Genomic DNA, 27,394 nt, shown 5'->3' on the forward strand with positions numbered 1-27,394 from the left:
AGCGAAAGCAGAGAACTTTGCAGCCTGGAAATACCCTGGTCAGAAGGGATTGAGATTGGGGGAAAAAAAAGAAAAAAAAGGCAACAGCTGGGGAGCCAGATGCCTCAGAGTGGATGCTTTTGCTGGACCACTGAGGGAAAAAATACAGGTGCAGTTGCCCTGAACTGTGATAACATACACACACACACACACATTACAATTGTGTCTAAATAATTCTGGGGGAAAAAGGAAATGATATGCAATACATTGCTGAATTTTATTAATTTTGTATTAAGATACGTACCTATGTGTGTCAAGACAATGTAACTAACGTCTTATTGTAAATTAACCGAAATAGCAATACATAAAATATTCCCTTCCATCTCCCATAACACCCCCTACACATCACATTCTAAGCTAATTTACAGTTGGCATTGTATTTTGGAGCCAGTACTTAAAATAGGAAATATAATTAAGAACATTTACCGCTGCAGAAGAAATGATAATGGGACATTTGGTTCGACATGTTTTCAAAACATCATTAATCCCTTGTGCTGATTCCTCATAATCCAAACTGGCATTCAACAGACCCTGGAGAAGTGGAAGTACAATGTGACTGCAAAATAATATATCTTTCCTATACATTTCAAACCCATATTGTCAACTAATAAAAACCAGCTGTAGGAGTCAGCATTATTCAGAAGGAAAATCACACCCACAAACCTACCCTGAACCTAGTTTTCTCCTATTGTGAAAAATTAGTTAAAAATTATAATATTTCAGTAAAACTTCAACCCCTGCAGACCAATCTCTCACAGGTTTCACCAATTCCAATACAATATTTACATCCATCACTCTTCTTCCACAGCCACATTTCAGAATATTTGTTTGTGGACTTTATGTAAATGTCAAGTTCCTATTTTGGTTTCTCAAAACCACTGCATAAATGCACATTCCAGTTCTAGTAATTGTGGCAGCTCATGGTCCTAGTGTGAAAGTCAGCAAATTGTTTCCTTGCAAACAATTTCAGTCTTTGCATTGTGAGAGAAATGGAGGGGAAAGATTAAACTAGCAGTTACCCTTAAGAAGTGAGCTGTGATGTCATAGGAGAGTGCACATCCTCTGGAACAAATGTTCCTCTGTAACAGAATAAGACAGAGAAGAGTTTACTCAATAGAGAGTTAAATGTTTAAAAAAAAAGTTACAATCCTTTGGCAATACTTCACAATAGGGATAGGTCTGACAGTACAGAATAAACCTTTCCGAAAGCCCAGTTACTTGCTCCCTTTAGAGCCCCCACTCAGGACTTCATTTCTCTTGTGAAGCAACATCAGTCACTAGACAGTGCTTTGCAATTTCCTATCACCAGTAAGTAACACAGATAATGCTACTTATTGCCTACTGTAGAAGACAGAACTGGTTCTAGGCAGAGTGACATTGTTTGGATGAGTGGATTTCTCTTGCTCCACCTATGCAGGGACAGAGATATAGGTGGTTTGCAAGGGATCATTTAGCCAAGTAAAGTAAATACAGCTGACTAATACCAGAAGAATATAAAAGGAAGAGACCCCCCAGAAGCTGATGGCACAACCATTATGAAGCTATTGTTTTGTGTCAAATACTAAGACGTTTCAAAATATCTCATGGTTTTAAAGATGAAAAATTAGCTTATGATAGGGTCTCAATTTCCATATATATATGGCAGGGTGCCATATGCCTTGAGGTGTCAGGGAAATCAGAGACTTTGGGCTTGTCTTCACTACGGGGGTAAGCTGATGCTACTCCAGGTATGTGAATAACGTAGCTGGAGTTGACTGACCCCGGTGTTTTCACTGCGCTGTGTCGACAGGAAATGCTCTCCGGTCAACTTCCCTTACTCTTCTCAGAAAGCTGGAGTATTGGGGTCAACTGGAGAGTGCTCTGCCATCTATTTAGCGGGTCTTCACTAGACCCGCTAAAATCGATCCCTACTGCATCCATTGCAGCAGCGTTGATCTCCCTGTAGCGAAGACCAACCCTGGAATGCAAGTTCAGGGTTTGTTTACACTGGTACTGTACAGCGCTGCAACCTTCTCGCTCAGGGGTGTGAAACACCCCCACCCCAGCGCAGCAAGTTACAGCGCTGTAAAGCGCCTGTGTAGACAGTGCCCCAGCACGGGAAGCTGCGCTCCCCACGTTGGTAGCTACGCCCCTCGTGGAGGAGGTTTTTTTAGGCTATGGCTACACTGGCACTTTACAGCGCTGCAACTTTCTCACTCAGGGGTGTGAAAAAACACACCCCGAGCACAGCAAGTTACAGCGCTGTAAAGCGCCAGTGTAAACAGAGCCGCGTTCCCGGCGCTCTAAACTAATCCCCTCATGGAGGTGGAGCACCAGGACCTGGCGCGCAACCACACTCGCACTTCAAAGCGCTGCTGCGGGAGTGCTCCCACGGCAGCGCTTTGAAGTTTCGAGTGTAGCCATGCCCTTAGAGAGCTCTCTCCCAGGGCTGCACCACAACCACACAAGCTACGTTCAAGTGCTTTAGCGTTGCCAGTGTAGACTAGGCCTCAGTCTCTCACTTCCCGGCCACCAGAGAATGCTGCAGATTTCTATACTTCAAATGCTCTTAACGACTCTTCTAATGGCAACAAGAAATGTTGTTGACAGGCTCCAGGAGCCATAACAAGTGACCTATAACTGAGGAATGGAATAAAAATAAAATAAAATGGGTATAGCCCGAAGGACTCCACCTTCTAAAATTCTAAAAAAAAATCTAAAAATGTACAACTTACTCTACTCAACCTGACTTAAACAAGGTCACAAAACTGAATATATTGTTCACAAATTGGTTAACACATCACCCTGCAGGTGAAAAGTCTAAACTGCTGATCAGTGATTTTACTCAGATATGCACCCATTTGTGGGATATTCACTACATCCAACAAAGTGGCAGATGACTTCATCAGACCAAATCTTTATATTGTATTTCCAAAGAGCCCTTTCTCATCAGCATAATATATTCATTGTGAATCCAGACAAACTTACTCTGAGTGCATTCTGCTGCAGAGAAAAAGCACACAGAGGAATACTATAGTATCAGTCATTGGCAAGGTTCATAAAACCACAAAACTTTTCCAGATATCTGGACATCTCCTGGAGTGCCAAAAACATCAGAAGCATAGGTTGTCTGAAGTTCCCACACAATGACAGATTTCCTGCTTTCGAGTATGATGATGTTTGATCCCTTCTCCATTCCCTACTCTCAAGTTTAAGACCCCTATCCAGAGCAATTACCAAACTTGCTACTGTTTGGGAAATTGTACACACCAGCTCAGTGTTTACAAAAAAAAAGAAATCTTCACAATCCAAGGTCATTTTCTTTCCTCTTCGACACATCATGATGAGAACTGATGGGGGGAGACACAACAGAATCCTAAAGTAAAATTTAAAAACATGCAGTCAAGAAGAGTACAGAACAGCGGTCAGGTCATATTAAGCCTGACTTTGATTTTCAGTAGAATTTAGAGAACTTTCCAAGACTCAATTCCTTAAACATCTGCTAGCAGGAAATGTAAAGATTACTCACTGGGGATTTTTCCACGTGGCCAGAAACGGATTTGGTATTTCAATAAAATATTCAGAGCATTTTCAAGACACAGAAACAATGACTTTAGAAATGGTGAAGTTCCCTTCTCATCCCCAGTGGGAATTAAAGCTTGTTAAAGAGGTGATGGTTGTAAATAGCAGGTCCAGGAGGTTGAATTCCTAGGACTGCTATCAGGATCAGCCTTTGGCTAAGTGTGTTGTGTTTAGTGAGAGCTCAAATACCGGGGTCGTTAGGGAATAAACACCTCACTCCACAAGATCACCACACTAAACCAGTAAACATATATATTCCCACCTTAATTATCACCCCTTAGGAAAATGGATGTACAATTATTTCATTGCTGTTGTGCTGTGTAGTTGAGTTTCTGAAAGTAGCTTTATCAGATGAGTTTCTCTCATTCTGGCATCCTGTTGGTATTTTACCTTTTTTGCAGTAGCACTTCCTGCTGCCTCAGTAGCCGTTCACCTACAGCAGAGCCATTTCCTATAGTTTTTAACCTTTCCTGGAAAATCCTGAATAGGAAGTGTCCCTTGTCATTCCAGCAGCCAGTGGGTGAAGTCTGCCTAGACCCTAGCTCAAGTACCATTTCCTGGATGGGAGAAAATTTTTTCATAACTTTACATCAATCTGCATTTCAAATCCTCTTTTACCCCACGGTATCAGTGACTGAGATGATTTTAGATTTACAGCAACTGCACAAGTGCCCAGAAATCCCAGCCCGGGATAAACACACAATGAAGTGACAGAACTCCTCAATAACCCCTGAAGTGAGAGAGTTCACCCTTCTGAACGCTACATCTATCCAGCATGCAGTTTCCAACTTATTCTTCTGAACTTACTTTGTTTCTTTAGGCTTTGTAAAGCACATTGGTGCTTGCAAAACATACTCTACTAAATTTGCATTCCTCTGAACTTTGCACTTGTCCTTGTTGAACCTCATCAGATTTCTTTTGGCCCAATTCTCTAATTTGTCTAGGGCCCTCTGTATCCTATCCCTACCCTTCAGCGTATCTACCTCTCCTCCCAGTTTAGTGTCATCTGCAAACTTGCTGAGGGTGCAATCCACACCATCCTCCAGATCATTTATGAAGATATTGAACAAAACCGGCCCCAGGACCAACCCTTGGGACACTCCACTTGATACCGGCTGCCAACTAGACATGGAGCCATTGATCACTACCCATTGAGCCCGACAATCTAGCCAACTTTCTATCCACCTTATAGTCCATTCATCCAGCCCATACTTCTTTAACTTGCTGGCAATAATACTGTGTCAAAAGCTTTGCTAAAGCTTCACCTAAAGCACGTCCACCGCTTTCCCCTCATCCACAGAGCCAGCCAGTTATCTCGTCATAGGTGCTATATGGATTACATTTCACTTTCCAAAAGCCAGATTCCAAGAGTGCTTGTGTATGTTCTGTTTTGTTTATATTGATCTGTGGGATCAGGAAGGATCAGATTGGAAGTTAGTTTCTTTGATGTCTTCAGCGGAAAGATAGATTTGTACCTCTGAATACTAGTCAGTTGCAGCAGAGATATAACTTGACTAGCTTGACAGCTAATTAGAACCAATTACAAATAGAAGAGCTGCCATGGTCCTAAAATGCCTAGTAGAACTCACTTTATCTTTGCAAGATGGAGCCCTTGCTTCTCTGCAAGGCTAATTTGGGAAACTCTCTACTTCAAGGACCTGCATGTAGGTATATTAATAAATGGGGGTGGGGTGAGCGAACAGCCAAAAATCAATTCTTATAACAGAATTCCACTTTTGTAAACGTAATTCAACATGTAATGCAAACTGTCATCGTCTAGAATTCAAGACTGGCTGCTTGCACATTTTCAGAAGCTTTGTTTCTTTCTCACAGCTTGTAACAAGGAAGGCTGGCTGGTTCTAATGCCTTAAGGGCATGTGAATTAACACACTAAAGCAGTGGAAAAAATATTCTGACTGATCTATCTTTGGTTATCCAGAGCACCAATCATAATATCTAAAAACAGGACTGTCTGTCTTCCATACACTGAAATTTTAGAAAAGATTTTGTCATGCCAAATTCATGGATCTGGCATATGGATTCGTATCATGATCTAAAATCACCTGTAATCTGCAGAAAATATCAGGATTGACTGTCCTGTTATGAACGGAAAACTCTGACTTCTCCAACTGTCCACAGTTGTCCAACTCTGACCTGGAATTAAGAGAGACTCCTGATGACTACCCCTGTTAGTTAGTTAGTTATATATTCAGTGACCCTATCTGTAACAAACTGGGAAAATGTCTGCATTATTTCTCATTAACATTATGTAACTTGGTTTCCCTGTTCAATTTTATATTTATGCCTAACTGAATGCATATAGTAAAATGAAAGGAGGCTGTAAAGAGGAGCTGTTAAGGACCCCAGGAAGAGTTGAACAATGACACAGATAAGACAGTCTCTCCGGTACCCACTTCAAACAACAGTGGCTGAGCCATCAATGGAGAGAAGGAGGCTACCTGGCTGGCACCATCCAAATTAGGATGTTTTTCTCTTCCCAAGGCCAGGGCTGAGATCAAAAGATGCTTAGGGGATTAAAAAAAAAAAAAAAAAAGCTTCTGGCAGAAAGGGAGGGAGGTGGGGGCAGGACCTCATGGAAGGGGTGGAGTGGGGGCAGGGCCAGGAGGTTTGGGGGGTTGTACCTTAATATGAAAAAGTGTCAGTGATGCGGCCTTTGGGCCAATGTACTAGTCCTCATGTGGCCCTCATGGTGATTTGAGTTTGAGATTCCTGATTTATAAGATTTTTTAAAATTAGAATTTTTTTTAAAGAAGTCTTAATGATAGTGGAAACTCACTGTGGTGTACAGGAATGTATGCTCTATTCATACAGACGTATACAAGAACATAATTTGATGGTTGACTTAGGAAGTCAGAATTTAGTTTCTGAGGAAATCAAACACTGGGTAAACATGCACATCTATAGCAATATGAAATGTTTAAACAACTCTTGCGTTGACACACACACACAAAACATACCCATTATGAAGACATGTGTGAGGGGCAACATTCTATGACATTGCTCTGGCTTGAGTCAACGAGACTCAGCTAGAATTAGGTGGTTCTATGTGTGCATTAAAACCCAACATATAAACCTTTCCTAACTATGCTGTAGGTACAGAGTCAAATGCTGCTCTACCTTATTAGTTTCCATATTCACAGTAAAACTGTCACTGCTGTGCAAGTGTATTCATGTGAGGTAAAGTACCTTTGGGAGAAATCCAGAATTGTACCAATAAGAATGCCACATGCCTTTTCCAGGTTTCCATCACAGCCTCCAGAAGCAGAGGCTGCTGGAAGATACCACTGGTACAACGCCCAGTAATGGAAGTCGTGCCTGCAATATTGAACAATGGAAGGTTGGATTCATATCAAATGACAGGTTTCAGAGTATCAAAGAATTTTAGTGCTTCCTGTTCATTGTTTTAAAGAGAACACAGTACACCAAGTCAAATGGAATGGCAAAAAGAAGGTTGCCACACAGACCTGCATATATAATAAATCTATATGAAACTAGAAAGTGATTGCCCCTAGAGGAACAGATGAAAAACTAACAGCTCCCTTGAGGGACTTTTAACAATCCAGAGACATAACAATGCTGGGCATATAGTGTTTGCAGGTTGGCCTGTAACAACCATCTCTTGCTTCTGGGCATGGGAAAGTCCCGAGATAGAAAGATGTTCTAGTGAATTCTGTGGAGGTCAACGGTTACCTTGGATAACTTCCTCAAGGGAAGCCAAACCCATCAGATCTAACATACCTTGAGCTCTTGTTTAAGATGTGGGGGCATTAGGAGTTCATGCCCCAAGCCAGACAATTTATTTACATGGTCATCAAACTCCAGGCTTAGGAGCTTCTCTAATATTTCTGACTTAACTGGAAATGCATTTCAAACTACTTCCATTTTTACAGGACCGTTCTGCGCTTACCTTTCAGAAGCAGAAAGGATATCCTTCTCAGGCTGGACTTCTAGCTCAAACAGCAGCCACTCTTGGAAAGATAACTGGGAAAAACGCAGAGATTCAGCACAATAAAAGAACAGATCAGCAAGGAAACATGACTTCTATGGCTAGGTTACCAAAAGGAGCTCAGCCACCCTCTCTCAAATTACAAAGATCTCTCTCTCTCTCTCTCTCACATAGCAGCAGAGGAAATTAACAGTTCCCATTTAGTCTCAAGAACATTTCTGTTCCTGGAGCATTCCTAGCAAATCTAAACCAAGCCACCACTAGTTTTCAAAAAGACTACTACAAGTACACATATCTTTAATGCTTCTAAAGTGCCCATGCTCTGAATATCTAGACACCAGTATGGAACATGTGACAATATAAATCAAAGGAGAAAACAACAACAATTAAAAAAACCCTGTAACCAATGTTCATGAGAACTTCAAGGGATTGCATGCACTTAAATTGGGTGCCAGGAAAAGTTCATGAGCATTTTCAAAAATTTGGGCCTTCTCATAGATCTGTTTCTATAAAGGATTAAACTATTAGGCACACATCTGAGATATAAATATATTTATTGTACAGTTATAACTGATAAGCCTCCATGGTACTATTCCTGCATTACCATGTTATATCCTACTCTACTTTTTGTCAATTTCTCTATAAAGCCAAAATGCCTCATGCCTTTTCTCCTATCTGCAGGTTATGGTGTAGCCAGACAGCCAGCCCCCTGCCTCAGACCAGCATTGCTGGAAACACAGGAGGAAGCCGGAACAGGGCACTTAACATATATTCCAGCACAGTCTTTGAAGCTGTGAAAAGCACAGGTGTGCTGCTACAATGTGCCTCTGGGAGCAGATACAACGATTAAGCTCACAGCAGGCAGAGGCCCTGTGACAGACATGGCTCTTAGCCCCTACTAAATAGCGTGATGCACACACACCAACATCCTAGGTGGGAAAATATTTACCCTGATAAAAGAAATGTCCAGTAGTCGACACTTATTGTTTCTCTCCCTTGCAAGTGTAAACTACTCTTGCGAAAGCTGGCGTCACCCAGACAGACCAGCCTCAATTTGGCATAAGAAAGGAGAAAGAGAATAAAGGAGTACAGAGGTATAAGTAGGGGACCTACAGCACCATGATTTTTGAGTGCTTTTCACTATCTATCTGCTGGTCAGATAAGTGACAGCCTCCCAAGGCTTCTGCAGCTAAGAGGGTCCCTAAGCCTTGTCCCTTATTCGTCTTTCCACGGAATTGAGTGACCGATCCTGGCTTGGCACCGCTGGAATCGAGAGATGCAAGGAGGGTAAGAAGCACCCACACCTGATCTCCTATCTTTAGTGTACACATATTTTGAAATAGAGCTCTATACTTTGTTTTCTTTCTTTGGGATTGTGGCTTCAGTTTTGTAACTTGTTTGTGTGTGTAACATCTCTACATTTAAATAAGTAGGCACTAGCAATTTTGTAACCACATGATTAGAATCTAGCTTAATAAATTTTGGTAACCATTTGTGCATAAGCCTGACTTGTTTTCTCTGGTTTACTGTAAAGCAGCCAACACAATTAAAGAACCTCAGCCGTTTTGGCTCTAAAGCCTGGCCATTAGGTGAGAGTACTAAGAGCCTAGCGTTGAGTTGTGCCGCCTCCACGGGGCAAACTCTTGGGGCACCTGTCAGTCAATCCTGGCTGCCCGCTGCGAAGGAGCTCTGAGCTCTAGCAGTTAAAGTCACGGGTGGTTAGGACCTTGGGCATCCATCAGCCTAGCCCGGGCTGCCCGCCGCGAAGGGACAGTGCGTCCTAGCGGTTAAAGTCACGGATGGTATAAACGGGCATAGCTGGCACCTCACCAAACATCCTTGGCCGTCGGCTAACATATGGGGATGATGATAATGATAATTCTTAATGCTTAGATTTGGTTGTACACATCTTCAAAGTGTTGTACAAACACTGTCTAAATAATAAACTTTTATAGGGAGCAGTTATTGCTGCTAATGAGTAATAATATTGCATCTATGCTGGGAAATCCCAAAGCACAGATCTGAAAAGTTAACGTTATGGTATGAGGGTAGGGACTATTACCTGGAATAGTTTCTCCTTCAAGAGTTCTTGGAAGTACGTTTGCTTCCATAAACAGAGGCTGGTTTTCGTGTAGTTTACAGAGGGACAAGAGAGGGACCTCCAGGACAGTTCAGGTGCTTCCTCCTCACGGCCAATTCCGCGAGCCTCTAAGCTCAGCCGTGGCACAACATACTGTAACTAAAATAAAGAAAGTAGAAACTTACATATTGCCATCAATGAAAAAAAGCCTCTGTGCAGTACCAATTACGTAAAATAGTGAGTGTGGAAAGAGACAAGGATACTCTGCCAAAAATGTATGTTATTCAATTATTTGGCAAAAATGTGTTTGCGCAAGTGGAAACAAAGTTGAGGTGTCACTAAAAATCAGGCTCTAAAACACAGAATTCATGAGTCCAGTCCTTAGACTTGGAACAGTATTGTTGTTACTCTCCTCTCTAATAATCTCCCAAACAGACCAGGAGTTAACTTGGTAGAACTAAAACAGCTCATTTACATTGGTTTAGCTGTTCCTCATGCTACCCAGCTACTTGACACAAAAATCCAAAACTGTAATAAAGAATGTATAGGTTGTGTGTGTGGAGGGAGGGCGGTGGGCAGGGGGCCGGGGCGGGATTAGATCAAGAAAATCATGGCATTCGGGACAAAAAAGTGATAGGATGTAGTATTAGACTTTTAAACCTTCCAATGCTCTGTTAGGAAACAAGAAAGCAAACAGAGTTGGCTACATAATATTGCACACATTATGGAATGAATACGCAGAGAGCTAAGGCAGCTCCCATAAAGGATTCAGGATAAATACTGCAATTAGTGCTAACCTGTTACAGTACAGATACCTGCGACAGACCGTTCCAGTGGCACTGCCTTTTCAAAAAGTGATGGCAACAGATTTTTTTTATTGAAACGGTTACCTTTTTTATAACGCCAGAGGGAAGCAAGTTGCATAAATCATCATGAGAGAGGGAAGGAAACTTGCACAAACAATAAGCAACTGCTGCAGTACAAAACCTGAGAGAAGAAAGAGAGCAGTTATTTGGTTTGGTTCATCTGTCATATCTGCCCCATCTTCCACTGCTGTTGCTTCCCATCCAGGAGCGTCCAGGGCCAAGTAAAAACCAAGGATATCATGCTTCAAAATTGTCTAAATACAAACTGCAATGATATCCAGTGACCACCTAGTCCAACAGTGTAATCATATTGGAACACTGTGCGAGCTATGACAATGGATTTTAAAGAACAAGGAGATAAAAGTAACTACTAAATCATTTCAAAGGCTGGCACAGGAAGTCTAGAAAAAGATGGGAATAAAATCATAACATACCTGGGAGAGAGACTGCAGTCCTATTTTGTGTAATTCAGCGCTGACCCAGAGCCACCCTAATTTTTAATATGGGGGTGTAGCCTGCAAAGACCACAAGTGCCAACAAAAAAAAAGCTTCATCTTGATTTGAGGCCAGGTAGGATCTGGAATTTTCATGGATCACACCTTAATATTGAAAGATGAGGGCGGCTTCAATCTGTTCTAATTCATGCCAATTAGATGCAATCCCTGGGCTCCTCCCAAATTTCTTATGCAGCCCATTGGTGGGCAAAGTTGGGGCACATCTTGTCTAAAGTTTCTACTTTTAAGTTTCATTTTCAAATAAAAACGTTCTAAACCTAAATACTAACATGTCCAATAGTGTGAGTGCCACACATTCGTAAGAGGGGAATCTATTGCATGACAGGACGTACTGTTCCATATCCCTGCCTGTGCCAAATCCAAGTCATCCCTAGAAACAGGGAAACCTAGCATATGACAAAGAAAGAAACTCACCTCATGCAGAAGGCTAAGGACTCCCCTGTCCTGCAAACAAGTAAATGGTTCCAGTACTCAGTAACAGAAAGGCCCTTTGCAGAGGCAACCTTGGATCCAATGTTCACTTCAGGAATCAAAGATTTGGATTCATTTAAATGAATCATAAAGGCAGCTAGTCCTAAAACATGAGCATCATTTAGGGAAGGACCCTGCAGCCAAACAAATAAATAGCTCAGTGAAAAGATGCATAGCATTTGTAACAAAGCAGCAAGTCTCAACTGAACCTCAAACTAATCAAGAGGCAGAATACTGCAACTATCCAGTGACTAATTCAGTGCAAAAGAACAATTTAGCAGATAGAAGGCACCAGTTAAATTAGATAACTTCCTCCTTATCTGAAATTCTGAAGTTGTTTCTGGTTAGCTTCTACAGCAGAAATAAGAGAATTCTACAACAGTAACGTGGCGTAACTAATTTTAATTACATCCTTGCAGAATTTTAAAGGCCAATGGCTTTTCAGATTCCATGGCATTTAGATTCATTTATCAGCCTCATAACTTAATCCTTTCAGTACAACAGGGTGAAGAGCACTTAAAAGAAAGAGCACAAGGAAACACTTAAAAAAATAAAAAATAAGAACAATGAACGCATGAGGCATAGCTCTGGATCTTGCACCTAGGTATTTAGAAAGGCTCAGGGTCTCAACTGTCTCTTAAAAGCTGACTAAGGCTGGTAACGGTGGTGGATATGTAGTTCTGCACCAGGTGCCACATCACAACCCCTTTACATCACTCCAATAAAGGGACTTTAACAGCTCCTGGGGAAATATATTCATTCTAAAGCATAGAACATATGAAAGCATAAAAGCATCTATACAGAGTTCTATGCTGCCTCCCCCCTTGCAGCTTGTAGCACAGGGGATTGCCAGGACAGGCAGGAATGCTTTAACATACAAAATGGCCTGCACTGATCCAGAATCCAGGACACACAAATATAGTATAAAGCCATCTTTCCCCCCCTCACGATCCTCTTCCTGGGAGGATCCCACGTGGGAGGATCCCATGATCCTCTTCTTCTTCTGTGCTGTGCCTCCTCAGAGATGCAACACAGAATCTAGCTGCAGAACTGAGAGCTGTGGTCTGAAAAATTACTTAGCATGTAATACTGCCTGTACCAGCTCAGAATGAAAATTAGAGGGGGCAAAAATGGTCTTGAGGCTGATACAGCATTTACTCAGTATTTCTAATGCACAAGTGCTCCTTTTAATTCAACAACAGTGCCTCCCCCTTATACATTAAACGCACAAGGCTGTATAGTTAAAAATTAAAAAGTCTGAAAATACAAGAGTTAATCTGACCATATTACACCTTTTCTGCTTATGTATTTGCATATTATGTATATTTACATATTATGTATATTTCAGTTCATGTTGTCAAATGTGCATCATAAATGAGCAATGTGGCCAAGTTAACATTGCTGTAGAATCACTATTGTTTGCATTTTCTCAGACCAGGTTTGAAAAGTTTGTTAAAAATGAGAACTCTTTTGGAAAATTACAAGTTAATGAAATCCCTCCATCATATAGTACAGTACAGACAGGTACTCAGTATACATGTGGAGAGATGAGGCCAAAGCACATGGTTACCATCAATTTCTTTATGTTGGGAAACTAACCTGATGATAAATAAGCTGACAGAGCCTAGTCAACAGGGCAGGTAAGACACGCCTGTGCCCACAAATCATCTTCACAAACAGAGACAAACAGAGCCCCTGCCTACAGAAGACACAAGCCATGTGATCATGTTACTGCCAAAGGTCACTGTTATCCTTAATATAGAAGAGGGTTTTAGAAATGGTTAAACAGAATGCATCTGAAGCACCTTTGAGTGTAAACGCATCACACAACTATCACTCCATCAATATAATCAATTCAGCACTATAATAAATGCTATTTATATATCCCCATATGGGCATGGCACTATATGACATGTAAAAATCAGAAGGTCCCAGCCTTATGTAGCTTACAATCAAGTCAAAAAAGAGTTGTCGAGAGAGATCTGGAGAAGAGGAAGGTTGCTGAGGGGCACAGAAAGGAGACTGTTGCAGGTACAGGGGTCTTCTTTCAGGATAGTTATTTAAACTGTGGTGAGAAAACTGTTCAGCACTGCCATGCTGCCAAAAGCACACCCCATTTAGGTTACAGGATTGTAGGCAGCTTGGAAGTTGCCAGTGAAGTTACTTTTTAAAGAACTATTTTGACCATAACACTTATAAAATTTTTGCTAACACACACACGAGCTAAAACACCACATTCTTCTTCCAAAGAGGAACTTCAGGTAAAGCCCAGTGAAAGTCAAGTCATACTCTCACAGTTTCCATTTGTCAGTACAAACATATATTTAATTTCTGAAATAAAGGGAGGCATACACAGGTTTAAGATCAAAGTGAAAAAATAAAATGCTGTATTCTTCTCTTGATCTTGTGTCTTCAGCACTAAGCTTTGTGCTTCATTCATTTAATGCTGGAGATGGCCCTAAGGCTAATGGCAGGGATGCCTAGACCTAGAGCAGCTCTGGATGTACCAAAAATAACCCAGAAGACACTTTAATGTCTTATGTACAAAGGCAAAGAAAAATATTCTTCTTGGGGTCTGATTTGTTTCAACAAAAAAGTTATAAAAAAAATAAATCAGAAACTTTGCTCCAGTGTCCCCCTCTTAATAATCCCATCTTTAGAAACAACGTGGTGTTAGTATTACAAAAAGGCAGCACTAGACAGAGCAGAGGGATATTTTAAAGGGCTGTCACATAGTGGGCAGCTTATTTCAAGGAGACTCAATGATAATGGAAGAGCACATGGTGTTTCTACTCTCATCTATCAAAGTATTAGTTTTTGCATCATAGCAGCTCAGGATAAAAGTGCCTAAAAACACCAGTACGATATATCCCGCATCATCAACAAGGGGATCTTCACAGACCCTTGTACAGTGCAGGTATTACAGGGCACTAAACAGTTTTGTCCTGCTTGCATGTATAGCATGCATCTTACCTGTCAGGAGGGTTAAAATAGGAAGCAGCTATTAGATTCTGGCAAAAGGATGTCAGTAAAAGATCAATGACCTGGAACAAACAACATAATTCATTTCTACTTTGTGGAGTTTGTCTCTAGATTTAGTTTTAGGATATGCATAGACATACATACAATTACCCAACACAATCTTAAAGAAAACATGTTAATGTTTATAATAGGTACACCAGATCACTGGTGTCAAGAAACTGAAATTAAAGTCCTGTGTTATAAACCCAGGAATGTTTTATATCCCCCAATTAATGTCCAGACATATTGTGATGTTAACGACATGAACTGGGACTGTATAGATAATTGTTGCAACCAAGGTCCTATAATTGCGCCAAATCTTGTACAAAGGGGGTCAAGTGAGGTGTCTATGAAAAGGTTGTAACTTGCTGGTTATAATTATGCTGTAACTTGCTGGTTATAATTATGCTGTCTGTATGTGTATGTCATTTTTGTATTTGAATTTATGAATATTGGCTATGTACTTGTATCTCAGTGTGTTTGATTCAGAGTAAGCATCAGTGAAGCATTTGGTCAGCTTCTTGAGAAAGGACTATTCTGAATAAGTGCCCGATCACGAAACACTTAACTGACAATGGACTTTGGGAGACTCCAATCCACATCTGAGGAGCCTTCCTGGGAACTTTCAAGGTAGCATGTGAGCAGTGGCTCCTGCCTGGAAACTGAATTATGCATGGACATGTGACTTGCCCATGTGACTCCAAACTCCATCTTGCAGCTGTGATTTTCCACAGTAAGGACAAAGGGGTCCTTCCACATGGCAGAAGATATAAAAGGCCCTGGAAACCCCTCCATTTTGTCTTCAATCCTGCTTCTGACCTCTGGAGGAACTGTGCTTGAAACTGAAGCTCTGAACAAAGGACTGAACAACCCATCCAAGCTGGGATATTTGTACTCCAGAGACTTGATCGGTTTAAATCAGCAGTAATCCCATCAAGCCTGAAACAAGCCTGAACTAAGAACTTTGCAATTGTTGTATGTATTTGATTCCATTTTAACCAATTTTAACTCATCTATATTTCTTTCTTTTTATGAATAAACCTTTAGATTCTAAAGGATTGGCAACAGCGTGATTTGTGGGTAAGATCTAACCGGTATATTGATCTGGGTCTGAGGCTTGGTCCTTTGGGATTGGGAGAACCCTTTTTCTTTTACTGGGATATTGGTTTTCATAACCATTCATCCCCATAAGGACTGGTGCTGGTGGTGATACTGGGAAACTGGAGCGTCTGAGGAAATTGCTTGTATGACTTCTGGTTAGCCAGTGGAGTAAAACCGAAGACCTCTGTTTGGCTGGTTCGGTGTGCCTTAGTAGTGAAGGACCCCCAGCCTTGGGCTGTGACTGCCCTGCTCTAAGCAATTTGTCCTGAATTGATACCCTCAGTAGTGTCCCGCCAAAGGTCGCTTTGTTATATATATATATGTCTTGTAAAGAAAGCCTATCCCATCTGAAAGATTTACATAGCATACAGTACACTCCTAGGTCTCTTCACCAGACATCCAAAGATTTCTGAAAGGCTAAATATAAGTTTATATTCTCTGTAGAACAATGCAAGATGCACAGATTGGTAATACATTTACTGCTCTTCATAGACAAAGTTTTTGACAAGCACTGCACATGTATTTAAATTTATTCAATCAACCCAATTTGCTTATTGTTTCAGGCTCTACAATACTCACACACTGATCCTGCTGTTCAAGTTTTGGGGAACAAATGTTAAGTTGGATCAGAGAATTGAAGGATGCAGCTTCATTTTCATTATTGCGATGTCCCAGGACAGTCATCAGTCTCTCAGAGATCAGTGCAATCTGGGCTGGCACAGCTGCAGGAAAGAGCAGCATGAGAAGAAGAAAACCAGAGTGGGTAAGCGTAAAGGTAAGAAAGGAGCTGGAATTAAGAGAACACTTCCATTTCCAAGGTTGATGGATGTCAATTTTTAATGTAAGGGGGAAAAGGAAGGAGTGTATGTCCCATTCACTGCCTTTAAAATTCGCACCAGAGACTCTAAAATCCTGAAAAGCAGTAAAAGAGATTTTCCCTCCTGATGTGCTCAAAATGCAGAATAAATTACATCTTTTGGCTTGGAAACATCCAAAATGGCTGCCTAGAATGAAGGAGCGGATGAAACTCCTGCATTTCCAGCTCAGACCAAATATGTTACGTTACTGCCTTGCAATGCATCTCCTTGGTATCACTTCAGGAGTTTCAAGCCTCAAGTATATGGAAATGATTAAGACACAGAATATTCCCTGCTGAGGGATAGGGAAAGATAAGTCACTTTGTCATTATCTAAAGGCCTCTGTCACAAAAGTAGAGAGCTTCCCATCCTCTTCAAAACAAACTCAAATGTTCCTACCAACCTGCTTATAGAGTGCTGGGCATATTTACACCTTTAGGAATAAATTACTATGATGTGTAGGGTGTTAAATACTGAATCCCAAATTTTTGAACAACCAGAAAACTTATGTACTGTTCTCCAAATCACTAAGTTTTATTTTATTTATTATGTTTCAGCAGGTGCATCTTTCATTTGTTGGGATGATGGGTTTCACCATACATAAAAGCTTGACCAACGCACCCATCCTGACTGCCATTTAGAATTGTTTTCATAGAATGTATTTCATAGTTTAAGGTATCTCAATGCACTTTAGATAGTAGCACAAGGGTAGTAACTGTGTAGGCAATAGAGCATCCACTAGGCATTCTGTCATAGTTCATACAGTGCTAGGTACATTATAACTTACTTTATTGATCAGAAGAATGGTAGTCAGGACACAATAATTATCAGTTATTTTTTTGAAAAAAATTAATGGGATCTTTAACTCCCATCAGAGACTTATGACAAGAACCATATTTCATCTTCCATCAGAGGAAGAGTATCCCAATGGCAGCTCCTTTGTCTCCAATACTGCACTGCCAAACAGCTTTTATGAGCACAAATGCAGGAGTAGGGGTGGGTGCCCCCCAACCTTTTGACAGAGATGACTGAGTTGTCTCGGGATCTTTACTGACTTATTCTTTTAAGTTAAAAGCTTAACTGTCAGAAACTAATTAGACATTCTCAAAAAACAAAAACAAAAAAAAAAATCAGACCTGAAGAAATTATATGAATCAGAGAGGTTACAGTCCTCAACCACCTTTGGCATGAAGCATAACACTGCTGTTTTTGTTAGCATTAGCCACTTTCTTAGTGGCCTTCTATGAACTTTATTTTAAAGTAACTGCTACATGCCTCCCCACATACCATCATGTTTGCTTTGGTCTGTGATCAGCATGATCAGTTCATCCAGTTCAGCCTTCAGCTGTTCAACAGGCTCTTTGAGATGGTCAGTCTCTATTTCTATTGATCCATCTATATAAATAGAAGAGAGATGGTCTATATTATTTGTCTGTATTAGAATACTAGAAATATAGGGCTGAAAGGGACCTCAAGAGGTTATCTAATCCATCCCCCAACAATGAGGCAGAGTCAAGTACAGTAACTCCCCACTTAACGTCCTCTTGCTTAACATTGTTTTGATCTTATGTCCCTGCTCTATTTCAGAACATGCTTGTTTAAAGAAGCGTAATGCTGCCCTACAACTTTGTTTGGCTGCCTGCTTTGTCCATGGGTGGCAGCCCCCCTACGTGCCCTCCGGTGGACCCCACGGATCAGTGCCTTCCCCCTGCTCCCCCCGCCTCCTGCCCGCGGCAATCAGCTGTCTTGTGGTGTTCAGGAGGCTGTGGGGAGGAGCGAGGACATGGCGCGCAGCCTCCCCCCTCCCTCCTGAACACCACAAACCAGCAGATTGTCGTGGACAGGAGGCAGGGGAGGGAGGGGGGAGGCTGCACACTGCGTCCTCGCTCTTTCAGCCAGCCTCCTGAATGCCTCAAGACAGCTGTTTGCTGTGGGCAGGAGGCGGGGGGAGCAGAAGGAAGGTGCTGATCCGCGGGGTCCATCGGCAGGCGGGAGGCGGTGGTGGTGCGCGCATAGGGAAGCTGATGGGGGGCTGCCAGCCTGTTTAATACCTGTATTAAATTGCTTGTTTAAAATTTATATAATGCCTTTTGTCTGGCAAAAAAAATTTCGCTGGACCCTAACCCCTCCTATTTACATTAATTCTTATGGGGAAATTGGATTTGCTTAACATCATCCCACTTAGTCACATTTTTCAGGAACCCTGACCACACCACACGATCCATCGTCTACAGCCAAGCTCTGAGATACAACCGCATTTGCTCCAACCCCTCAGACAGAGACAAACACCTACAAGATCTCTGTCAAGCATTCTTACAACTACAATACCCATCTGCGGAAGTGAAGAAACAGATTGATAGAGCCAGAAGAGTTCCCAGAAGTCACCTACTACAGGACAGGCCTAACAAAGAAAATAACAGAACGCCACTAGCCGTCACCTTCAGCCCCCAACTAAAACCCCTCCAACGCATTATTAAGGATCTACAACCTATCCTGAAGGATGACCCAACACTCTCACAAATCTTGGGAGACAGGCCAGTCCTTGCCTACAGACAGCCCCGCAACCTGAAGCAACTACTCACCAGCAACCACATACCACACAACAGAACCACTAACCCAGGAACCTATCCTTGCAACAAAGCCCATTGCCAACTGTGCCCACATATCTATTCAAGGGACACCATCACAGGGACTAATAACATCAGCCACACTATCAGAGGCTCATTCACCTGCACATCCACCAATGTGATATATGCCATCAGGGGCCAGCAATGCCCCTCTGCCATGTACATTGGTCAAACTGGACAGTCTCTACGTAAAAGAATAAATGGACACAAATCAGATGTCAAGAATTATAACATTCATAAACCAGTCGGAAAACACTTCCATCTCTCTGGTCACGCGATTACAGACATGAAAGTTGCGACATTACAACAAAAAACTTCAAATCCAGACTCCAGCGAGAGACTGTTGAATTGGAATTCATTTGCAAATTGAATACAATTAACTTAGGCTTGAATAGAGACTGGGAGTGGCTAAGTCATTATGCAAGGTAGTCTATTTCCCCTTGTTTTTTCCTACTCCCCCACCCTCCCCCCCCCAGACGTTCTTGTTAAACCCTGGATTTGTGCTGGAAATGGCCCACTTTGATTATCATACACATTGTAAGGAGAGTGGTCACTTTAGATAAGCTATTACCAGCAGGAAAGTGGGGTGGGGGAGGTATTTTTTCATACTTTGTGTGTATAAAAAGATCTTCTACACTTTCCACAGTGGCATCCGATGAAGTGAGCTGTAGCTCACGAAAGCTTATGCTCAAATAAATTGGTTAGTCTCTAAGGTGCCACAAGTACTCCTTTTCATTTTTCAGGAACATAACTACAATATTAAGTGAGGAGTTACTGTATACCTAGACTATCCCTGATAGAGGTTTGTTCAATCTGTTCTTAAAAACATCCAATGAAAGGGAATCCCCAACCTCACTCAGTAACCTATATTCTAGGTACTTAGTTTTTCCTAAATCTAACCAAAATTTTCCTTGCTGCAGATTAAGCCCATTACTTTTTGTCCTACTTTTAGTGGGCATGGAGAACAGTTGATCACAGTCCTCTTTATAACAGTCCTTAAACATAGCTGAAGACTTATCAGGTCCTTTCAATCTTCTTTTCTTGAAACTAAATCTACCCAGGTTTTTTAACCTTTCCTCATAGGTCAGGTTTTCTAAACTTTTTCTCATTTGTGTTGCTTTCTGTGCACACTCAGATGTGGACAAATTGGAGAAAGCATGGCACCCAAAACTGGACACAGTACTCCAGCTGAGGCCTCACTAGAGCTGAGAGAGTGGAACCACCACTTTAAATATACAAAACCTAAAGCAATGATTCTCTGATCTCTACTTAGGGTTAATGTGAAAGCAGAATTCACTTTGGGATATAAAATAGTGTATATATATATACATAAAACATGGATCTGCCACAATGTACAGAATCATTTTTATCCTCAAAATCATTTACTCCTGGGGGAATTCTGCACTACTGTGTGTGCATAATCAATGAGCCGTGCATATTTTTAATTTTTTCCCCAGAAAAAAGCTTCTGCTGAAAAGTTGCTGCAGTTCCTCCTTTTACCCAACAGAGGACGCTGTGGCGATAGAGCACAGCAGCCACTCCCAGCATGCTAGGGAAGAGAAAGAATGCCTTCTTCACTGTGCCAGCTGGGTCAGGTCAGGAAACAGGGAGGGACTATGGGGAGACAGACAGCATGGGGGTGCTGGGGGGGGGGGTCAGACAGGGGCTCATAAGAGCTAGTGGGGGAGGACAGACTGGGGCAGGGGCTGAATGAGAGTGGAGGCGCAGGGCCACATGGTGACGGGGAGGGGGTGCAGGACCACATAGGGACAAGGGGTGGCTGAGTGGGGGCACAGAGACACATGGGGACGTGGGTGTCTGAGTAGGGGTGGAGGGACACATGTGCCTGACTGAATGGGAAAGGCTTGGAATCATCCAGGATCTGCATGGGGGAAGCTCCCTAACAGTTCCTTCCAGCCCCCCAAAAAAACCTGTTCCATACTTTTCCCACACATACCCAACAACCGTCAAATTTCACACCCAGGCTCCTTCCCAGCAATTATTTCCCGCTCCCTCAGCTCCTCCGTTACCCGACTCCCCCCAGCCTTGCACTGCTTCTGGGGGGTGCGGGAAATATGGTTCTGTATGGTAGTTTAAATGAATTATTACTCAGCGTTCTGTATTAAAAAGCCCAGTAAGGAATCTATTTGTCAAAAAACATTTTCTGAATCTTTTTTGTCGTCTGTATTGTTGCAGACATATTTGCTGACAGATATTTTGAAATAAACGACCAAAAATAATTGAAATTAGTGTGATTATATTGTCTTATTTTGACAAATAAAATACACAAAATTTTGCTGAATTTGAAAATAGTGTGCGCAGAATTTTTAATTTTTTGTTGCAGAATTTTTAATGTTTTGGCTCAGAATTCCCCCAGGAGTAAATAATTGTACCACTTGACTAGTCAGTTATGAATTTATGTCTAGTTCAGGAAGGAACTTAACTTTCAGAACCAAGAAATGAAGAAATCTTACTTCATATTTTCCTTACTATTCTCCTTTTCTTCCAGCCTCCAGAAATTCTCATAAGCAAACTAGGGAAATATGGTCTAGGTGAAATTACTATAAGATGGTGCACAACTGTTTGAAAGACTGTACTTAAAGAACAGTTATCAATGGTTATCTCTCAGACTGGGACGGTATATCTAATGTGGTCCCACAGGAGTCAATCCTGGGCCCAGTACTATTCATATGTTCATTAATAACTTGGATAGTGGAGTGGAGAATGTGATTATAAAAGTTGCTAATGACACCAAGATGCAGAAGGGTTGCAAGCACTTTGGAGGACAGGTTTAGAATTCAAAAAAAGACTTGGCGAATTGCTCTGAAATCAACAAGATGAAATTCAATAAAGACAAGTGCAAAGTATTACACCACACTACAACTTGGAAGGAAAAAAAATCAAATGCACTACTACAAAATGGGGAATAGCTGGCTAGGTGGTCCCTACTGTTATCCTGGGGTATATTAACAGAGTGTCATATGGAAGACACAGGAGGTAATGGTCCTGCTCTACTCAGCATTGGTGAGGCCTCAGCTGGAATAGGGTGTCCTGTTATGGACACTGCACTTTAGGAAAGATGTGCACAAATTGGAGAGAGAATCCAGAGGAGAGCAACAATATTGATAAAAGTTTTAGATAACTTGATGTGTGAGGAAAGGTTAAAAAAACCTGACAAGTTTAGTCTTGAGAAAAAAAGACAATTGAGGGGGGAGCTGAGAACAGTCTTCAACTATGTTAAGGGCTGTTATAAAGAGAGCAGTGAAGGATTGTTCTCCATGTCCACTGAAGGTAGAACAAGAAGTAATGGCCTTAATTGGCAGCAAGGGAGATTTAGGTTAGATTAGGAAAAAAAATTCTAACTATAAGGATTGTTAAATTCTGGAATAAACTTCCAAGGAAGGGTGTGGTATCCCCATCATTGAAGATTTTTAAGAACCGGTTGGAGAAACACCTGTCAGGGATGGTCTAGGTTTACTTATTCCTAATCAGTGCAGGGAGCTGGACTTGATGACTTCTCAAAGTCCCTTCCAGCCCTTCATTTCTGTGATTCTATAAAGTGTCTTTTCTCCCAGCAAGGCTGGGAAAACATTCCAGAAATACCAAGTTAAACGCTAAGTAATCAGATGCCCCTCAAACAAGAAAGCAAGAACTCTACAAAAATCTCCAGCTGGGAACATTGGGTTTATTTTGTTTGAATTGCAAAAGAAGGCAAGTTCCCACTTGTCACCACAGAGACACTGCCACCAGCAACATTTCAATTCAGAATAGTCCAGCCCTAGAAACCATCAAGTAGAGTTTGTCATTGAATGTTCAGCAGATAGGAACAGTGTCTCAGTTAACAGAGCCAAAAATAACTCAAAAAGAAAAGGAGTACTTGTGGCACCTTAGAGACTAACCAATTTATTTGAGCATAAGCTTTCTTCTACACTTTCCACAGTATGCATCCGATGAAGTGAGCTGTAGCTCATGAAAGCTTATGCTCAAATAAATTGGTTAGTCTCTAAGGTGCCACAAGTACTCCTTTTCTCCTCAGTGTGTCTGTGGTAACACCCATTGTTTCATGTTCTCTATGTATATAAATCTCCCCACTGTATTTTCCACTGAATGAATCCGATGAAGTGAGCTGTAGCTCACGAAAGCTTATGCTCAAATTTTTTAGTCTCTAAGGTGCCACAAGTACTCCTTTTCTTTTTGCGGATACAGACTAACACGGCTGCTACTCTGAAGCCCAAACCAGTTTTTCAGGAACAAAGGACAGACCAACTCCCAGCCAGATGTTAAAAGTTTGTCACCTGCTTAAGCAGCCATTCTCCAGCAGGGGGAAAAAGTGTAAAAAAGAAATTTACATTTAATCACAGGGATAGTTCAAATCTCTCATCCACAGCAGACAGCTTGTCACCTACACACTAGCTGGGGGTAATCCTCAAAGAGGGGAGAGTGGTATAAAAATGAGAGACCGTGGCCTCCACTTCACCTCTCTTCTCCCCCTCCCATATCTGCTCATGGCAGCTACAATGCTCAAAAGACAAAGAAAGCATAATTGAACTGGGGGTGGGGTGGTTCTAGCTGGAAGGCTTTTCAGCTAATACAGATTGCTGTAGCACATGGTGAGACAAAACCTTTTGTTTTTAAGTTATTTTAGTTTGTTAAATTAGGTATTGGATTAAAGTGTGTAGGAAACTATTAGGGATAACAAGGCTGGTGCATTATCATTTTCCTTTGATGAAAGCACAGACTTTCTATGAGTTTGTACTGTTCAGAAGGGTACTGAGCAGTACAAGACATTTCTGGGGGACAAGGCTGGGCCTGGGAATTTGAGGGTGTTGCCCTGTAAGTAATTCATGAGTGACTGGTCAGATTCTCATGTATTTAAATGGAAGTGAATTTGCATGCTGAAGGCTATGCAAACAGGCCAGGAGTGGATGTTCTGACAGCAAAGCAATGCAAGAGGCACCCTAGGCTAGAGAATTAAGGGGACGCAGCTGTTCAACAGTCAACAGATTGAACCCTGGATAATGTCACATGCACCAAGGTTGATTTAGGCCCTATTGAATCAGTTCTACTATGATGTAGAAAATATTAACTAGGATGAGCCACTAGAGGTCATTGTCAACTCAAATGAATCTTTACAAGCTTTTTATTTTGATCACAGAGACCTGCACAATTGTCACCACTTAGTACTTCTGCATCTCCTGGAAACCAGGAGGACACTAAGCAGCTGAATATCAGGAATTTAACAGCATCTGTGTCTTCATGTTACGCAAAAGGGGTTGAAACCTCCCTATATAGCTACTGCTTCTTTGTGAGACTTTTTTCATGTTTGAAGTGGTTTTAGCAGGAGTTATTTTCTGTGTACAAACTTTTGAGCACACTTGTAAAATATTCCTGTTTCATATTAGCTAGTCCCGAGATTGACAACCCTGACTGGCCGCGTGCCAAAGGAAATCTGCTGGCGGGCCAGGACGGTTTGTTTACCTGCAGCGTCCACACGTTTGGCTGATCGCAGCTCCCATTGGCCGGGTTTGCCATTCCAGGTCAATGGGGGCTGTGAGAAGCGGTGTGGGCCCAGGGATGTGTTGACCAAAAGTTGCCAGTCCCCGTGCTAGTTTGACCTGCGTTACTTCATGATTTTGAAATAAACTTCCTTGTATTTGAAGATATTGCCAATTTTAAAATGTTAGTGTTTTGAAAATCCATTTGCTAACAGAGAATACATAAAAGAGTCCGTTCAAAAATTTACAATAGCACCAACATGATGGCTGTGATGGGATCTTAAATTAAACCCACCTCAAACAGGTGTGGATTGGCAACTGTAATTGTTACATTTTCAGATCTATTTCTCATCCCCTTCTCTTTGGGCATGCACTTTATCCCGTCCTTTGAAAGGCAGGACCACAACAAAGCCTGGATGAAGTACTGTCATGCAGAAGATCAGGACTTAGGTTCTCACTCTGCAGACTAGTGAGGACTATGTTACTCAGGGCTGAGAGCACTTAGTCTCTGAAGAAGAAGAGATGAAGACACTATGGTAATGATTTTAACAGAACCACATAGATGGCTTTTTAGAAGTCACGTTCTCAATCACAGCAAGTATTCATATATAGATTTGGCAAGGAATTAAAAATGGTGGCAAGAGTAAGAAGGTACAGAAATCCAATAAAATATCTCTACCTCAGCTCCTTAACCTCAATTCCTGCTCCTGTACAGAACATGGGTCTTGTCTCCCTGCCCCCCAAAGGGTAGCAGAAATCCAACTACCTGCTTGCTAAATATGACCTAGCAATTAGACATAGTTTTGGAATTGCCATTGTAGCAACTGACTCTGTCTGCCACAAGTGCGCTTCATTCACTGTAGACGGTCCTATGCTCTCACATTCCAAGAGCCAATACCTGGCTGAGTTTAGATCATTCCTATAGCAATAAAATTACCAAGTTCAGCCAAAAAGACACTTAATATAGTTGCTTTCTTGAGGCTCCGCAACATGGAACTGCAGTCTATCACCACAAAGACAGCTGATAAAGTTTAAATTTAGATGGGAAATTTTTTTCTCTTGACAGAAAATGATTTGCAGTAGAAACTGTAACAATACATATACCTCTCTGCAGACTCTTCCATTTGCAAATTGACAGCCACCAGATTTTTAAAACGTGATATCCAAATGACCACTACTCTAAAGAGCGATATGTGCCATTGTGTTCTTGTTGTTGTTCATCCTTCAAGTTTGAAGATGACCAAGACATCACTGATTGGTTTGGTTTCTGCGAACACATGAGTAGCTGATCAGGCCAATTTGAGCTTTGAACTCTCTGTGGCACACTTAATCAAGTAACCCATAGTGGCATCTCTTGCTAACAGTGGACATACTGCTCTTGTGAGATTTACACTGCTGGTGCTTCTGCTGTGCCTCAGTGGTTCTCCTCTGCTCACAGACTGTAGCTCCAGTATGGATGAGACTTCGCCAGGTAGAATGATCATGGGCAAGATCTTCTCAAATATCTGGGTCAATGTCAAAATGTTGAGTCTTTGAAACATTTCTGTTGGCCTCCCTGAGTGTGCTTTCCCTACTTTAGCTCACCCTAAAAGATCTTTGGCAGTTGTTCATCTGACATTCTGGTGACATGGCATGCCCATCTCATCTGTGATTTCATCAAGGAGAATGGATGCTTGGAATACCTGCCCATATGAGAATCTCAATATCTGGAGCCTGGTCTTGCCATCTTATCCTCATTGGTTTCCTCAGACAGCCCACGTGAAAGTGAGTCAGCTTCATAACATGGCGTTTGTACACTGTCCACATTTTGCATGCATAGATCATAGTTGGCAACATAATGGCTTAGTAGACTTCAGTTTTGTTTGTTGACTAATGCCTCTGCGCTCCCGCACATTTGCATGTAGTCTGCCAAAGGCCAACACTTGCTTTGGCAATTCTGGCATTGGTTTTAATCATTGCTGTGAATTGCACATGACAGTGTCCTGCTGAGATAGGTGAACTTGTTCACTGCCTGAAGGGTTTCGCCATTCACTGTGATAGTAAGGTTTTCCTCGCACAGGCTGGTACATCATTTCTGTTTTCTTGAGGTTGATTGAGAGACCAAAATTATCACAAGCTGAAGAGAAACAGTTTATACTCCGCTGCATGTCAGAATCAGATTCGGCATTCAGAGAACAGTCATCAGCAAACAGAAGATCATGAATTGTCACTTCCTGTACCTGTGTCTTTATCTGTAGCCTCCTCAGATTGAAAATTTGCCATCAGTCCGGTATCTGATGCCAATCCCAGTGTCACAGTCACAAAAGGCATCTGTAAGCATGGCAGAAAACCTCATACTGAAGAGGACTGGGGTCAACACACAGCCCTGCTTGACTCCATTGATGACTGGGAATGTTCAGATGACTCATCATCCATAACACAAGGGACCATGCCCTCATGGAATTGCCGAACCATTGTGATGAATTTCTCTGGGCAAATGAATTTTGCCATGATCTTCCAAAGGCCCTCCCAACTGATTATAATAAATGCTTTTTTCAGGTCAATGAAAGTCATATACAGGTTGGAGTTCTGTTCCTGGTATTTCTCTTGAAGTTGACAAGCTGCAAACACCATGTCTATGATCCTGCATCCTTTCCTGAAGCCACACTGTCTCTCAGGCAGGAGTCCTCATCGGATGAAGTGAGCTGTAGCTCACAAAAGCTTATGCTCAAATAAATTGGTTAGTCTCTAAGGTGCCACAAGTACTCCTTTTCGTTTTGCGAATACAGACTAACACAGCTGTTACTCTGAAACT

General features: G+C 41.7%; 1 protein-coding gene across 7 annotated transcripts in view; it reads right to left on the reverse strand.

Annotated features, from left to right (window-relative positions):
- FANCA (FA complementation group A) overlaps positions 1 to 27,394 on the reverse strand; it is a 69,994-nt gene that overhangs the window by 10,513 nt on the left and 32,087 nt on the right. For 6 of the 7 annotated variants that reach the window (XR_012664615.1, XR_007352345.2, XM_048817062.2 and 3 more), the window contains 14 exons: positions 17,766 to 17,873; positions 16,201 to 16,343; positions 14,473 to 14,543; positions 13,099 to 13,198; positions 11,443 to 11,633; positions 10,538 to 10,634; positions 9,630 to 9,806; positions 7,529 to 7,602; positions 6,808 to 6,936; positions 5,664 to 5,754; positions 3,991 to 4,157; positions 3,289 to 3,394; positions 1,059 to 1,118; positions 466 to 570 (listed from right to left, as the gene is read on the reverse strand). Coding sequence is in view for 5 of the 7 variants with exons in the window: in XM_048817062.2 (XP_048673019.2) it covers positions 466 to 570; positions 1,059 to 1,118; positions 3,289 to 3,394; positions 3,991 to 4,157; positions 5,664 to 5,754; positions 6,808 to 6,936; positions 7,529 to 7,602; positions 9,630 to 9,806; positions 10,538 to 10,634; positions 11,443 to 11,633; positions 13,099 to 13,198; positions 14,473 to 14,543; positions 16,201 to 16,343; positions 17,766 to 17,873 (1,619 nt within the window). In the remaining 2 variants the exon portion in view is untranslated. The remainder of the gene's footprint in view (positions 1 to 465; positions 571 to 1,058; positions 1,119 to 3,288; positions 3,395 to 3,990; positions 4,158 to 5,663; positions 5,755 to 6,807; positions 6,937 to 7,528; positions 7,603 to 9,629; positions 9,807 to 10,537; positions 10,635 to 11,442; positions 11,634 to 13,098; positions 13,199 to 14,472; positions 14,544 to 16,200; positions 16,344 to 17,765; positions 17,874 to 27,394) is intronic. The other variant, XM_048817063.2, reaches the window with a different exon arrangement.

The sequence above is a fragment of the Caretta caretta genome, chromosome 12 (assembly GCF_965140235.1).
Source record: "Caretta caretta isolate rCarCar2 chromosome 12, rCarCar1.hap1, whole genome shotgun sequence".
Lineage (NCBI taxonomy): Eukaryota > Metazoa > Chordata > Testudines > Cheloniidae > Caretta > Caretta caretta.